A 15,381-nucleotide genomic window follows, 5' to 3' on the forward strand; every position below is an offset into this window, starting at 1 on the left:
GTATCCACACAGTCTGCTTTAAAAAACAAACTTAGGAACCTACACTCTGCAGTCATCAACACTGTAAGGTAGGTACCAGCACTAAAGGGCAAGAGATGCCTTCAACTAAGGCTGCCAGTCAACCTTTAAAAAAAAAAATTACACCAAAAAAAAAAAAAACCCCACACAGAGAAAACCCCACAAAACCACAACCACACCACCTTTGTCACACAGATTTTAAGTTAGTTCTGATCTGCACATAACTCACTGCCTTTAAAACTCAGAAACAGAACAGAACTGGCAATTACTTAAAGAGGAAACTTCTTTGTATTTCACGATTAAGTGGAAGAAAAAAGCAAAACTAGGAATTATTTTGATTATTCCTGAGCCCAAAACAAATGAGGGCTACTAATAGTTAAGCTTTCCTCCAATTTGTTATACAAAAAGAGAGTGCCCTTCAATATTATTCTAACTTCTACTCAACTTTTTGCTAGCATTTGAAATATCAAGTATCACATTGGAACGCTGGTTTCCACAGCATGAACTACACGGAAAATAGCTTGGCCTTCTTGCCAATATAGTATGAACTACCTAACATTAGAGCCCAAAACCAACAAATAAAACTTACTACACTGCCGTGTAAAGTGAACTCCCTTTTCTGTCAGTTTAAGCTGGAAAGCCAATGTAACAATATTGCAAAAATTGCAAAATATATAACACAGCACTGTTGGTTGGCTGTGAATTTTCTATTTATTGCCTGAGAACTTTCTCTTTATTGCCTGAATTTACTGTCTGAAGTAAGCCTTTTCAAAGGAAATTAAGTTCTCGAAATTTTTATATGGAAGGCACTTCCAAATATTTTAAAAGTGTCTCAATTATGTAAATATTAAGCTTTACACAGATCACATTAAAGCCGGTTCATGTAGTTTTCCTCTAGTGTCAAATCTGGCATTTTACCACTATTTAAAAGAAGTGGGTCTGGGAAACAACAGCAAGTACTTTCTTGCTGTCACTGGAAGCAGTCTATGGTAACAAGAAGAGGTTAAGAGGTTTTGTCCATTTATTTGGCTACAGGAAAAACTGGGCAACGTTGAAATAAACACAGTGTTTCCATTAATATCTTTTGGGGTTTTTTTTTTGTTTTTACATATAACTTGATATTTAAGTTTTCAAGAATGACTCTATTTACTATGTTTCCCCAAATGTCAGAGTTGGGATGTGCTCCCACTGCTGGATTGCAAATTAAAAGGAAAAATTGTATACAAAAGGTAGTAAAAACTTATTAATTTAACCTTTCTGTTATAAGGCAGAAACCAAATATAGGAAAGGATCTTTGTTCTGCTGCTGTTGGAGACAACTATTACTCCACTGCAAAATAAAAGGAAAATCTTTCACACTCCAGGTACTGTTACTCAGGTCTCTATCATCAGACAATATAACTCAGACTTTTTCCAACCAGTTTTTATCACTATTTTGATCTCTTCTTCTTATTCAGACTTTTGAGATAAATGAAAGGAGAACTAACAAATCAACATCACTTTAACTCTCCTTCAGAAAACTTCAAAATATAATTAAATAATGGCAGTCAGGAGCAGTCTCTTCCTTTTCTGAATGCGATTTACTGATGTACTTTTTTTGTTGTTTCTTAAACAGAGTGGAATTCCTTACTTTTCCTTTTGAAACTACCTATATGGATCTTGCAGCAGATAACAAAATTAGAGTTCCCAAACCTTTCAGTGGCCCCATGAGCAGAGGTTGCTCGAGCCCGCTGAATTTCATCCTCCAAGCGCCTTTTTTCTTCCTCCAAACGTGCGATGTCTTCTGGGGATCGTCTCTGCTGGCTGATGAGCTGCAGCTCCTGAAGAAGAGCCTCCTTCTCTTTGATGAGCTGAAGACGGTCCCTGTCCGCTTCAGCCATTCCTGGCCAGGATTCATTGTCTAGCAAGGCCAGCTGCTGTTGTATATTCGAAACTCTTTAAAAGAGGATAAATATATTTCAAAACTCAGAAGTGACAAAGATGAGGACAGTTAAGAGGAAACACACCAAAAGGTGAAAGCCTGTTGACTTCTCTGACTTTTTTCCTCTAAATTTCAAAACAAGAAAATTCAGAGAAGCTCGGAAGGATTATTTTTTTCTGGTTTTTGGGGTGGGTTTTTTTGTTTGTGTATTTTTAAAACACTAAAGAACTGCAAGTGCTCCTAAGCGTGCAGTTGTTTAAAAACTACAGCATCTTTATCTATCACATGGACAAAACCTATCTTCACAGCTTTCTCATTATGTAATAAATCAATTCATATTTTAGAGCTCTTGCGTCTGCTGCCTGTACAGCTTATTAAAGTTGAACATCCTTTCATTCCTCATTCTTCCACTCTCAGATCTTAACTTGGGATTTCAAAAGTACAGTGAGAAGTTAAAGGGCATGAAGGGGAGATGCTTATCAAGTGATAATAGGTCTGTATATTCATGTCCCACCTCAGTAGAAGAATGGTTTAAGGGGCTGAAAATACAAGGCAGTCCTGACTGACAACAGAATTTTAAGAAAAAATAAGCTGTCAGTAAAACAAACACATACATCTGGAAAACATTTACTGGTTACGAAATACAGGTGGCTTTCGATGGGTCCATCATCAAATCAAGCAATTAAATAACTTAACTTGATTCGTAGTAGGCTTTATAGCCAAAAATATTTTCCTATCTCTCAAAACAAACAACAGTTGTGAGAATAAGTCCGCAGTTGACATTTTAAGAAAATGTTCTGCTAAAAACAAATTTCAAACTCTTATAAATACTACAAAGAATGCTAAAGCTATATATTTCATAAATGTTTCTTTTGGCAAAATCAAAAGGTATATGAGCATAACAGGGAGAACACTGCTACTGCTAAGTATTTATGCTTGTCTTACAATGGGCAATTTAGACACTTAAGTTACAGTTAAAATGAAAAGCAAATACAGGAAAAAGTCTAGCTTTCTGATTTCTGAACACTCCAAACTAAAGAACTGTAGAACAGTTATGCAGTTGTACACCTCAGTTTCATCTTCACTTTGAAACAGCAGCATTCAAAGTTTGGTGCACCATAAAAGATTATCAACCTTCAAATAAATAAATAAAATCACATTTAAAGCCAGCCATAAAACTGGGAAAGGCATTCATTCTTTTGGCAAGCTAGTTTAAGTAATCTTTTTTCCAAAATACCTGTTAAGGAAAAAAAAAGATCATAACAAACAACGCAAGGTAAAAAGCACATAACAAGCAAACAGAAGACCCACAGTGTGCTAACACGTGTTTAAGAATAAAAGAAAAGGCATAGATACGACACAAGTTTTCCCCATCTGAAAACAAAACTTCATGCAATGTTTATTGCATCCTGACATCTGGAAAGTATTTAGCTATCTTATTATCAGGGGAAGGGAAATAAAATGTGAATATAAGTCATTTTGCAATGAATGAATTCATATATGAATAGGAATTTTACTGTTAATTTTGTCAAATAGATTTTTTTTCCCCTTAGATTACATTTACAGCAAGTAAAGACCTTGGATATTACATTACATTTTAGTCTAAAGCAGAATACTTTATCAAATCCTTCGATACCATTTCCTCCTCCTTGCATTAATAAACAACTTCCTGCCAGTAGCTACTGAAAGCGCCATTGTGAATCGATATGTACAGTCGACATATTTCATGCCTCAACTATTGTGTATGAATTCCAGATGCAGCTTCCTGAAGAACACCTCTCCCCATCCACCAAACCTCAGGGCCAGGAAGAGCGAGCAGAGTCAGGATCCCTCCTCTCTCCTACCCAGGCTGCTAAATATTCAGTAAACACTCCTGAAGGCATATACAGCTTGATTTTCAAGTGTTCAGTGCCAAATGAAACAAATGGGACTCAAGGTCCTTCCAGCAAATTTACAGAATTCAAGTACAACTGGGTTATCACAGCTTGGCAAGCGAGTGTGAATCAGATGAGGCCTGGCGATGTGTTTGAGAGATGGTGTTCACAAGCTCCTATACAGCTCACGGATGAAAGGAGAGGAGATGTGCCTGGTGAAGTCTCCAGGTTGTTTTATAAGACGGCTGAAGCACTCACCCTCTTCTTCATTTTAACACAATTGCTTTGCCAACTTTTTTTCTAAGGTAGAGTGAGCTGGTGAAGAAGCTGACCATAGGAGCAAATAAGTGCTAATGGAGGCAAGAGGGGAAGGTCAGATTCCCCCTTTCAGCACCAGATAACCCAAATCAGCTCAGCCTAGAGTAAAACACAACCCTCAATACAGGAGGTTTTAATTTAGACTCTTGAGCTTGCTGAGAGCACATAACTCCCTTTGTGTATGAGACCCCAGTTTGAAGTTTGGTTTTTTTCCCCTCAATTTGTTATGATGATGCTTTGAAAGTAGGAAGTTCTCATTAAGTAACTCGATTATACTGTTATTAAAAGGAAAAGTACAGCTGTGGAAAAGGTTTGTATCACTGAAGAGTTTCAAAATGTGATTAGGTATTTACTTTGATTCCTTTGACACTCTTAGCATTTCAGCTAGCTCTTCTTGTCTCTATGTTTTCTCTTTAAGCAAAGAAAACGCATTTGCAAAACACTACATAATGCAGGAATCCAGTAGGCCAGTGTTCTACAACCTGCATTTCCTGCAAACGAACCAAACTTTTGGAGGAATTTTGGTGCTCGCTTTCCCTGGAGGACTTCCTCTGTATGGCAAGTTGTTCCAAAAAGCTGCCAGTGATAAACTTTTAAAAGTTTTATCTCCATGGCTAGAAAACATCCCTAAGGCTTTTATGGTCTTACTCACTCAAACCTAAGAAAATATCTGAGGAGTTGTGCTCCGTTCTGCTAAAAACATAATAAAAATCCTCTTAACCATGTTCCATAATTGCAGTTTGGATTCTCCCAACACAAGCTTTCCTTCAAACACAATAAATGCATAAAGAAGCAATTTCACTGTGCTGGCCCATGCCATATTTTATACCCGTACTATACCAGCCATTCTCATTGCTCATGTTACAAAAGAGTGTCTGTTCTGAGTTTTGAGAATCAGCGAATATATTCACCTAGCTTAAAAACTCACTTAAATAAATCAATGACTTGACAGAGGTTGCAATTTAAAGGGGAAAAAAAAAAAAAAATATTTAGCATCTTTTACAAAGCTTCTGTTTCTTAAACACATTTTCCCTTTCTACTGGGTATTTTAGAAGATACAACTTCTAAAGTGTAGTCACCACAAAAGAATACTTTTAACTGGCCTGATGTCAGACACTGAGGTCCTTACTGATATAGCAATTTAACATATGCCAGGGGAAAAAAACAGTTAATTTTGAGCCATCAACATTCCAGGCATTTTGCCCATTCCCATCCTTGCATAACAAGCACTGAGGAGCTTGCATTCCACCCTCGAGTAGGTGGTATCAAATGACTGGTTTCCTAGGTAGGCAGACCGACTCGCTGCTTATTTCAGTATTGAAAAATTTCAAATAGATGAATATAATAGCTCCTGTCAAGCAGAAAAGCAAGAGGGACACAGATGGGATGACAAAGGTTTAACCTGATGATCTTAAGTAAACACCAATTTGAAATGGCAAACTTGCCCTGAAACAGCCATACTTACATACTAGAATGATGCCCAGCCCAGGATAATGTAGGCACAGCATGAGGGTGGAGATCAGTACAGACACTACTACGCAAACTACCTCATGGGGGAAAAAAAGCATGTATTTTGAGAATTTATAGTGTGTCTGAATTGTTATATCTCTATACAACCCCACCCTTAGACAAAACAGGGCAACCCTTTCGTCATTCTAAACATCTGAGGAACCCAAAAGGTTTTGTTAGTGTCTAAAACCTCATCTTCAAGACCGCTACCTGAACCCAGCACTAATGAAATTACACTGCTGAGCTCAAGAACATTTCAGCTTAGAAGATGTTATTTATTAAATACATAGCATGAGAAGTGCGATGAAAGTAAAACCCACTTTTTTGTGACACAAAATGTCTGATTTACAATTACAATGAACCCGAAGTTTAGACCATTAAAATCATAGAAATGTCCTGAGTTGGAAGGGACCAACAAGGGTCATTGAGTCCAACTCCTGTCCCTGCACAGGACAACCCCACAGTTCACACCATGTGTCTGAGGGCGTTGTCCAGTCTCTTATTCAGATTATGAACAAGATGCGTGTCTTGGGCAGAAAAATACTCTGAAGGAATAGAAAGGTCCTAACTCATGCTCATTAAAGGGACAAATTATGGGTATCCTACAGCTGGCACTTTCTAAACTACAAGTTCTGGTCTTCCTAGCTTAAACAAGTTCTTCAAACTTACTGTATTTGAATTTTCCAAGGAAAACAAAACAAAACAACAACAACAACAACAAACCAAAAAAGAAACAAAACGAAAAAAAACAATGCCTCCTTACATTTACATGCCTAGACTTTTAGGTGACATATCAGACCACTCTACAGCTGAGGCCTTTGTTACCTGTAGAATAGGAAGATCAGTGGGGATAACGAAAAAAAAAAAAATCCAGTTATGATTTAGAGGAGAATGGTGGCTAAGATCAGACAAAAATACAGAGATGATCAACATAAATCAGCCCACCTTACTCTTTTTTCTTAGGCTTATAATGGGGCCCTGTTCTCTGCCACTTCAGGTAACAGGGAACTTCTCCCACATGCAGTCCTCAGAGAAGGTGGCTGTGGGACTGAAGACACATAATGAAAGGCGCAAGAACTCCGTAATTTCTGGTATTTACGGACCCTCTTTAGAGTGGATTATGATTTATATCCGAAGAGGGTGAAGGCTAGAGAAAGGGGAAGAAAGAGATGGAAAGTACAAGAAGCTCGGGAACTCAGCCAAATGCTCACAAAATTTCTCCTCTGTGTCTACTTTGGCTGCTCCTGCAAGTATGTGCCACTGTGGCTTGGGCGGACAACTCGAGTGCGCTCTGTAGAATATCCAGCCTTCCTGGCAGCCTCATTCAATAATGAGGAGGTCTTAAATTGGCTTAGGACACTCGTGAAACCTTTAGAGTACACTGGCATTTTGCAGAGAAAATTATGTATTCACCTTGAGGAAAACTGCAAAGCCTGCTAAAAGCAAAGGAGGAGAGAAATTAGTTTTTTTTTCCCCAATTCACAGGTAAACTCATATAACAAAACCTTTAATGACGTTCAAGAGCATGGCTCATCTCTCTTTATAACCCAAAGAAAAAGCTTTATGTTTAAAAGCTGACAGTAGGAGATTTAGGCTGACATGCCTGTGCCAGGTATTTATGTGGTATCAGCCAAATTACTTCATTCCTACATCACATTTTCAGATTACTTTAGGAGAATAAATCATACAAATCCCCTGAATTTCACTTTGAAACCTGCCTACACAAGATGAATTTTACCAGGAAAATACTTGACCACGTTATTGTACCAGTACTGGAATGTTACTATCAATATCCAACCAACATGTATTTTGTCAGTACAGGCACACAGTGCACTGACACACTTCTGCTTGTGCTAGTGCTTTTAAAAGCGGAACTAAAAATTAATGTGGGTAATGAGACAACAAATTTGCAACAAAGTAACTATTCAGCAACTATACTGAAAAGAAAGAAGTAACATTCTTAAAGGGAATGTAGAAATATTAAGCACAGTTGAGGAGGCAGCTTTTTTCAAGGCTAAAATAAATCTGTTGACAGCCACTGTGTGATTTAAACAATTGAATAGAAAAATAACATATCCGAATTCAAATTTACAGAAGGTATAAACAAATTGCTGCTTCTGCACTCAAATTAGGTAAACTAGTTGAAGATGATTGGATATATTTGTTCATTAAAGTCAGCTACCATCAAGACTGGATCATCATAAAAAAAAAAAATCACAGTTAACAATTTTAGTGCCTTTTATTGGAGGGATAATTTTTCATCTATTGATTAATACACTTACGAGGCACTACAGCAATGACATTTCTTGATCCTTTGCTAATACAACTCATGTACTTGTTACACTGAACTGCACAACTTGTGCTTGAGGGGTACGCTTTCCAGTGTGCAAATGCTTTCATGAGAGGTGGTCCCACCAAAATAGCAACTGAAACTGAAAACGGTATTTATCCAGGCAGCTTGGGGCTGGTTTGTTCAAAAAGACCATCCTCCCTCCCTCCTGCTTCTCTGGAAGGCCACACTGATAGATCAGAGAGAAGAAATTTCATGGAAATAAGGTACAGTTTATTTAAGAATAATGGGGGGAAGAGAAGAGTAAAGAGCAGAAGAAAAGTGACTGAGCGTCTCTTAAGCATGACTGGCGGGTTAAAAGGTAGAATTTCCATGCCTCCTCCCAGAGTCTGGACCAAACACTGGAAACAGGGGCCTCTCCCCCAGCGTGCTGAAGATGTTGGAACCCACAGCTCACAACATCTGAAGATACACCCATGGGAAAAATTAAATTGCAAATTATCCAACTTCCTTCCAGTGGGAAACCAAAGGGGAAAAAAGAAAAAAGCTCTGTGAATGCCTTAATTTAGGCGAAGGCCAAACCACTCAGTAGTCAGATTTCTGAAGGAGGAATTAAAATCACATTATATTTTATGAGGGAGGAGAAATATTTGGGGAATATAAGCCAAATTTTCTACTATCACTGGGTCTCATCTGCTGAATTCCTCAAGACAGTTCATTCAGAAATCCCAATACTGCATTTACTTGCTAAGACACCACATACAGAGAACATATTTTTAAAAACTTCTTTACAACATATGGCAAATATTCTGCTTATATCTAGATCTCTATGATCTAGCAAGATTCACAAGAGTGACTAAAATGCAACACACTCCCCTTCAGTTTCTGAGGCTTTCTGTCCTGCTTTCCTTTATGGGAAAATACATACTTTTCTCCTATAGTACATTTTAAAAGTCTCCCATTAAAACGTGGAAACAAAACAGTCTGTCTGTTGTGCTTATTTGCTATATGTTTCCACACCCTGTTTGACAAGCAAGTAGTCATAATATACTGCTTTACAGTTGTGACATACTGTAGCATTTTAATTTTCTACTTTGTAGATTTTAATCCATTGCAGCACATTCCATCACCCACACTGGGCACTAACAGTAGATATTTCACCAGCCAAGGGAGAACGAACACAAAGATATTTAGTAGAGACAAAAGCCCTACAGAAATGCCAGCAAGCTAAGGGGAAGGAATGCATGATAAATGAAGAATGCAACCACAGAGATAACCGGTAGGGGCAACGAGCTTTGTGCAGTTCCACTCAAAAGCCAAAAGCTGATTACTTCCGTGCAACATACCGAGCAGAATAAGGCCACTATTTTAAAGTAACTAACATGCTTTCGCTAAATAACAGACCACTGTCAGAGATGCTACCCCGGGACAGCAAAACTACCCTTACTGCAATTACTATCCTCTAGTTGGAAGGCTAGTTACCCGGATTTTCTGCACACCAAACCCCAGCTCACGTCTGATGTTCAGAAATACTGCATTCCAGGTACAAACAAATGTTCGGCATTTCCAGATGAGAAATGCTTCTGCTACCAAAAACAAACAAACCAACCAACCAACCACCTCACCACTATATCTCTTCCTTGCAGTAACACCAAAAAAAAGAGAACTGTTTTGGAAAAGCACATAGAAAAGGTATGTCAGAAAACATTTAATACGATCCTCACAGCACCAGTGGCTCTGCTAAACTAAACAGCAAAGAACTAAATTCTCTCCTCTTTCTATCAGCAACTGTGATGAACACCTAAATTACTATCACTGGACTATTAATTGCTCAGGGTTAAGCACCTGACCAAACAGGACACTGACAGGTTTTTGGTTTGCCTTTTTTTTCCCCCCAATTATTTAACCTTTTTAGGTAATAGTAACTGATATTCACATGCCATGTTTTACAATGCAAACTTTTATTCCAGTTACAAATCCTGAAGATTTAGCTGTGTATCTCTAACATGCTTGCATGGTTTTTTTTAAAGCCTGAATTGCATCCAAATGTGGGTAAATTTTCCAAGAACAACAAAATGGCGAATTGCCTATAAAGCTTCCAATCCCTGCCAAGACACATGACAGCATTACAATTTCCCCCAAATAGTCACCATAATACGAAAAAAAGAGGCAAAAAGTATTGAACTTTTTTTAACCCCTGTTCTGAGAGACAAATACTGTCAAAATAGTATAAAAAATTAAAAAGCAAAAATAAAAATCCTAAAAAAAAAACCAAACTTAAAAAAGACACCACTAAGGTTTTAAAAGTTAACTGTATAGAATCCTTCTAAATGTCAGTCAATTTTAATAAGAGAATGTTACATCAGCACAAATTAAAATAGTCTGTGCATAAAATTACTGTGTTCAAGCCATTATCTATATCTATGCTATTTTCCTGAATATGTGGCAAATGGTTTGAAAACAATGAGGTTAAATGAGGACCTGCTAAACTATAATAGTAGATAATATTTCTAAAATAGTACAAAATAAGGATAGATTATTTTTACAAAGCCATGAAAAACACTGCAAGACTGACCTTCACAAAAGAAATACTTACGATAAGCAATTAGATTGAAGGACTTGGTGAAGGGTTTCTCTGTTTCAACTTTTTTTTTTTTTTTTTTAAAGCTTTGTCAGATTTTCTTTTTCAATCTCAACATTTATTTTCATGTACTCTTATGTTCTGTTCTGAACATCTTCATTTATGTTACAGGAATTTCTGCATTCTTTCTTCACACTGAGTTCATTACTTCAGTATAATGAACTTAGAACACAGGTATGCAAAGCTCCGAATGTACTGACAGAGCCAGGCTGATATAAACCAAGTGTAAATTCAAAGACTGTTTATATTGAGGTTTGAAAAGAAGGGGGGAAAATGTAAAACAGTTCAATTAAACTACTACAATATTAAGTTTACACAAGTGTAGAACAGGGCTGACATTTAGCTTTATCTCTGCAAACAAACATAATAATCTTATGATAAAGTCTTATGTTTACCTAAGTTTTTATTATCTCTGAACTACTCAACAGTAAGTAAATCAGTCTTCCTAAAGACAGTTCAGCTGGGAGGCTGGCTCCAGCTCTGCTTTAAAAACTTTAATCACAAGAATAAAAACTGAAAAAAATAACAATAAACAAAGTCTTTAATTACCTTTTCTTGGCCTCTTCATATTGCCAGTTCAGTCTTACTCTGTCTACAAGTCTTGTTTTGTCATCGAACCCAAACTTTTGTAGAGTTGGGGAACAAGGAGAAAGGAGAGGAAAAGAAGGAGAAATGAGATTTTAAAAACACTCTTGTAATAAAGGAAGGGATAAATTAGTCTTCCTTACGGAAGTCAATTAAAAAAAAAACTCAATGCTTTAAGCAAGAACATAATCAAAATAAATTCTATGCTTCAGAAATATAAAACTGGTGTATTGCTAAAAATACTGAAGATAAATGAGCCCTTTCAATAAGTTTAAGATCCTTGAAATCAAGGGTTAGGAAACAGAAGCACTGATGAACAGTAAGGCTTTTCAACTTCATCCAAGCCTAAAACACAAAAGTATTTTTAATTGAAATATTTTACTACTTGATACTATTTTATGTATAGTTTATTTAGAAGTAATTCAGTTTACATTCCCTGTACTGTGATGTGTCAACCCAGTACTTAGATCATAGTACATTCTAAACACTATTCTAAACATAATCTGAAGAAGAGGTACGTGGACACCTCGGCATGGGCTGTTACTCTGAGATGAACTTGCAATCACCAAAGTGATGACACAAGAAGCGCTCAGCTGGGCTGGCTGAGTCCAGGAGCTGATTTTACCTGTCAGTGACCCCCAACCACATCATCATGTCCCTGTGCCATGCTCTGGTAGCAGAATCACAAAGCCCACCACCACTCATGAGCGCCACTCACACGCTCTGGAAACAATAAGCAAACAACTCCCTTGCCACCAATATCGCTTTGGATTTTTTGTTCTCCTACAGCCAACACCTCTTAAATTAAACCAGGGAATAACGATGCATCACTACAGTACAATAGCAGCTTATTTTCTACAGCAAGCGGCTCACGTAGGAACACATACCTCCCCAGTGATGTCAGTCTGAGAACAAGCATCGCAGTGTTGTTGAGGTAAACAGGAGTCGCTGAGCGAACTAGAATTGTGCTGGGCATCCTGCAGGGAATCTGTAATACAACAGCTATTCCTGAATCCATCTGTTAACTTGGCCAGGCTCTACGGGAGAAGAGATTTAAAAAAGAAAAAAAATAAATAAATCCCTGATTTTTAGAATTATTTATTAATGGAAAACTAACAAAAATATTTTAAAAATACGACAGGTAGCTTGCCTATAAAGAGCTATTTACAAAAAGTAAAATTCATTGTAGTGTTACTAACATGCACAAGCTTTGCTTTGAAACCAACTCTTCTTTTTAAAAGATGCATCTAACCATAAACAGATTTTAAATTACTTGATTTAGATCTATAAATTTTTTAGCTTTTGTATGGCTTACAGTTCTTTATATCTAGCAGCAGTCAGCTTTCAGACTAGGTGATATGGAAGACAAATGTGATTCACCTGCCCTTTTGCCATGTTCAGCACAGGGCACATTTCTTAGCCACTACTGCTATCACATCCAACTTGATGAATACCTTGTGTTGTATTTCTATGACAGTTGATTCCACCCTTGTGCTCCCTTACCCAAGGTTCACATAGTTAAGAGATATTTTGCACCTTGGGTTAAGCAATGGACATCTCTGAGATGACTAGACAATGACACAAACTGGGAGGATAAAGCAGAGACCTCAAGCAGTCTGTAAGGGGAATGGGGAGTACAACAGAAACATATTATACAAAATTATAACAATAACTTGTGTTGACAACACAAGCTTGCTTGGCAGCTCTTAAAAATCCTTTAAGTTAACACTGCTTTTATTTTCTGACTGGCATTCTCTCTCTTTCAAAAATTACAGATAATGTATTATCAAGAACAAAACCACTATGCAGTGCTGTCATTTATGACAGAGACCTTAAGCATTATGCATCAAAAGAACTTTTTAAAACAAGATATTAAAAACTTTCCCCTCACTAAAAGATAAGGGGCAATCAAAGTATGCGGGGAAAAAACCCACCAAACAAAAAAGCCCAGAAATTTGAAGAGCTATATCAATTTTTAAAACCATAACATAATCAAACCGTTTGGTTCTAAAAATACACACAAAAACTCTGAAAACTGCCTACTCCAGAGTCTAACCTACAGAATCAGAAACACTGCACTGAGAAAAGATTGACCCTCTCAGCAATCTCAGTGGCTCTGACAACTGCTGATTTGCAATAAGCCCCAGTTACTGTCCATATCCAACTGCCAGATTTCTCAAGTCTTCAACATCCAGTTTCAAAAGGACACATCAATGCTGTCTTTTCTTACAATAAATTCAGCTAATGTAGTCAAGAAGATGAACCTGTGTAACAGCCACTGGCTGCGGCTCACAGGAACAGCAAGGCCACCATGAAGACAAAAGCTGTGGTTTCAAAGCCTGGGAGCACCTGTAGGAATTGCAGCAGGCCTGAAACCAGCCAGCAAAACCCGCCCTCATGCTCCCCTCCACTAGACATTAAAAGAGGGAAAACACCCAGCCTGGGGCAGGATGGACAAACAAGTAGGTTCCCAAGCCACAAGACCAGGGGCCCTGTGCTCCTCCCTGTCACCCCCACAACCACAAACACGTTGTTGATCCTATTAGGTAAAAGGCAGGGGGAGAAGCAGGTACACCCCACATGTTGGAGAGCACACGCTGCTCCCTCTTCAGCCTCCGTCTGCTGGTACAACTACAAGGTCTGAGTAGGGCTGGGATTTTGTGCTCAGCACTGGCAGGGACAGAGGACAGTGCAGAGAAACGCCAAACATGCCAGCAGTGGGACAAAGCTATCGCTGCTTGCCTCACTATGCATATATCACATATATCTCTGCTTGCCTCCAGGAGCTTGATTTGTCTTGGCTCCCCAAAAGACAACAATTCTTCTGCCATGTCCCAACTGAACTGTGCCATCTTAGTATGAAGGACAAACAAAACAGCTTCTTCTCAGTTCTGAGACAGCAGAATTCAATTTCAAGTTATTTTGCTGAGAAGCCCCTAGCTAGTGTTCCTTTATCCTCCAAGACTTGCTGCAAAACGAACTGCTCCACAACATGGCAAAAAAGAAAACTGGAATGTTTTCCCCTTTATGAAAACTGCAGACTGTCTAACTTTCTTCTTCAAAACTCACTGGAAATCATCCAGTCCTGTCAGTCTCCTGCTGTATGGAGGATCAAGATGGATCTCTAATGGTTTCATAACAGGCAATAATGATTTCCAATCACAGCCAAACAAACATCAAACATCTAACTTGTCCTCTTCCCAGTAAATCAGAGCCAGTCACACGAACATGAACAAAAACTGAGGATTCAGAAAGCCTGAGGTTCCTCCTAAATAAGCTCTGTCCCATCTGGCACCTTTAGCTAACACGTATTATGTTACAGACATACACGACACCAAAGATCCTGATGCCAGAACTTATATCTAAACTTTTGCTCGTATTTCAGCTACTTTATGCACTCCTAGTGTGCTCCCACCACCCTCCAGCATCTCCCTGGCAGGCAGTGAAGGGCTGCCTGGCTGCTGGCCATGCTTCCTAGCTGGGCACAGCTGCTGAAACCTCAATACTACTTAAAAATTACATAGTAATTGGCTGGTAGCAACCACCATGTAGCATCACCTTAACTTATATCTACATGCAGAGGTGACTATGCTCTAGATTAAACATATCCTTTGAGTCCTATTTGGATGAGTGAAAGCACAGCCTCCAGCAATTCTAACATAGAAAAAGACAACCTGAGTTAGCATACATGTAGATAGAAACAATTTACATAAACTGCTGGGAGCAATATCCTGCACAGCTACATGAAAGAATCAATCATTAATCTGGGGTTCATGGATTGTTGATGGCAAACGCACAGAAACTGCCAGACGAGCCTACCATATGGATCTGAAGTCCTAGGCACAGCAGCCCAAAGCTACTCAAAAACATGAGCACTGCCATTTCGTCATTGCTCTGTTACTATCTTATTTGGGAGCTCTCTACCACATCCAATTTCAGTGCAGTTCCTATCTATTTAGCCTATTTAATTGTTCAGAAAAGGAGAAAAAACAAACAAACAAACAACAACAAAAAAACACACACACACACACACCAAAAAACAAAACAAAACAAACAAACACACACCACCACCAAACTCCAATACTTCCTAAGGATAAAGGACAACATTTTAAAAGCATATGGACATACTGGAACAGAAACAAAAGTAGGAAAGGGATGGGGAGGGAGGAAATGGATATAGATGCTGCTTTCAGAAATATAACTACGCACCTTGATCACTCAGCGTT

General features: G+C 38.2%; 1 protein-coding gene across 7 annotated transcripts in view; it reads right to left on the minus strand.

The window, feature by feature from the left end:
- Nucleotides 1-15,381, minus strand: part of WWC3 (WWC family member 3) — a 101,552-nt gene that overhangs the window by 27,776 nt on the left and 58,395 nt on the right. For all 7 annotated transcript variants that reach the window (XM_065073481.1, XM_065073514.1, XM_065073505.1 and 4 more), the window contains exons 7-9: nucleotides 12,043-12,192; nucleotides 11,120-11,193; nucleotides 1,710-1,952 (exon numbers count right to left, since the gene is read on the minus strand). In XM_065073481.1, coding sequence (XP_064929553.1) covers nucleotides 1,710-1,952; nucleotides 11,120-11,193; nucleotides 12,043-12,192 — 467 coding nt within the window. The remainder of the gene's footprint in view (nucleotides 1-1,709; nucleotides 1,953-11,119; nucleotides 11,194-12,042; nucleotides 12,193-15,381) is intronic.

Source organism: Columba livia, chromosome 1 (assembly GCF_036013475.1).
Source record: "Columba livia isolate bColLiv1 breed racing homer chromosome 1, bColLiv1.pat.W.v2, whole genome shotgun sequence".
NCBI lineage: Eukaryota > Metazoa > Chordata > Aves > Columbiformes > Columbidae > Columba > Columba livia.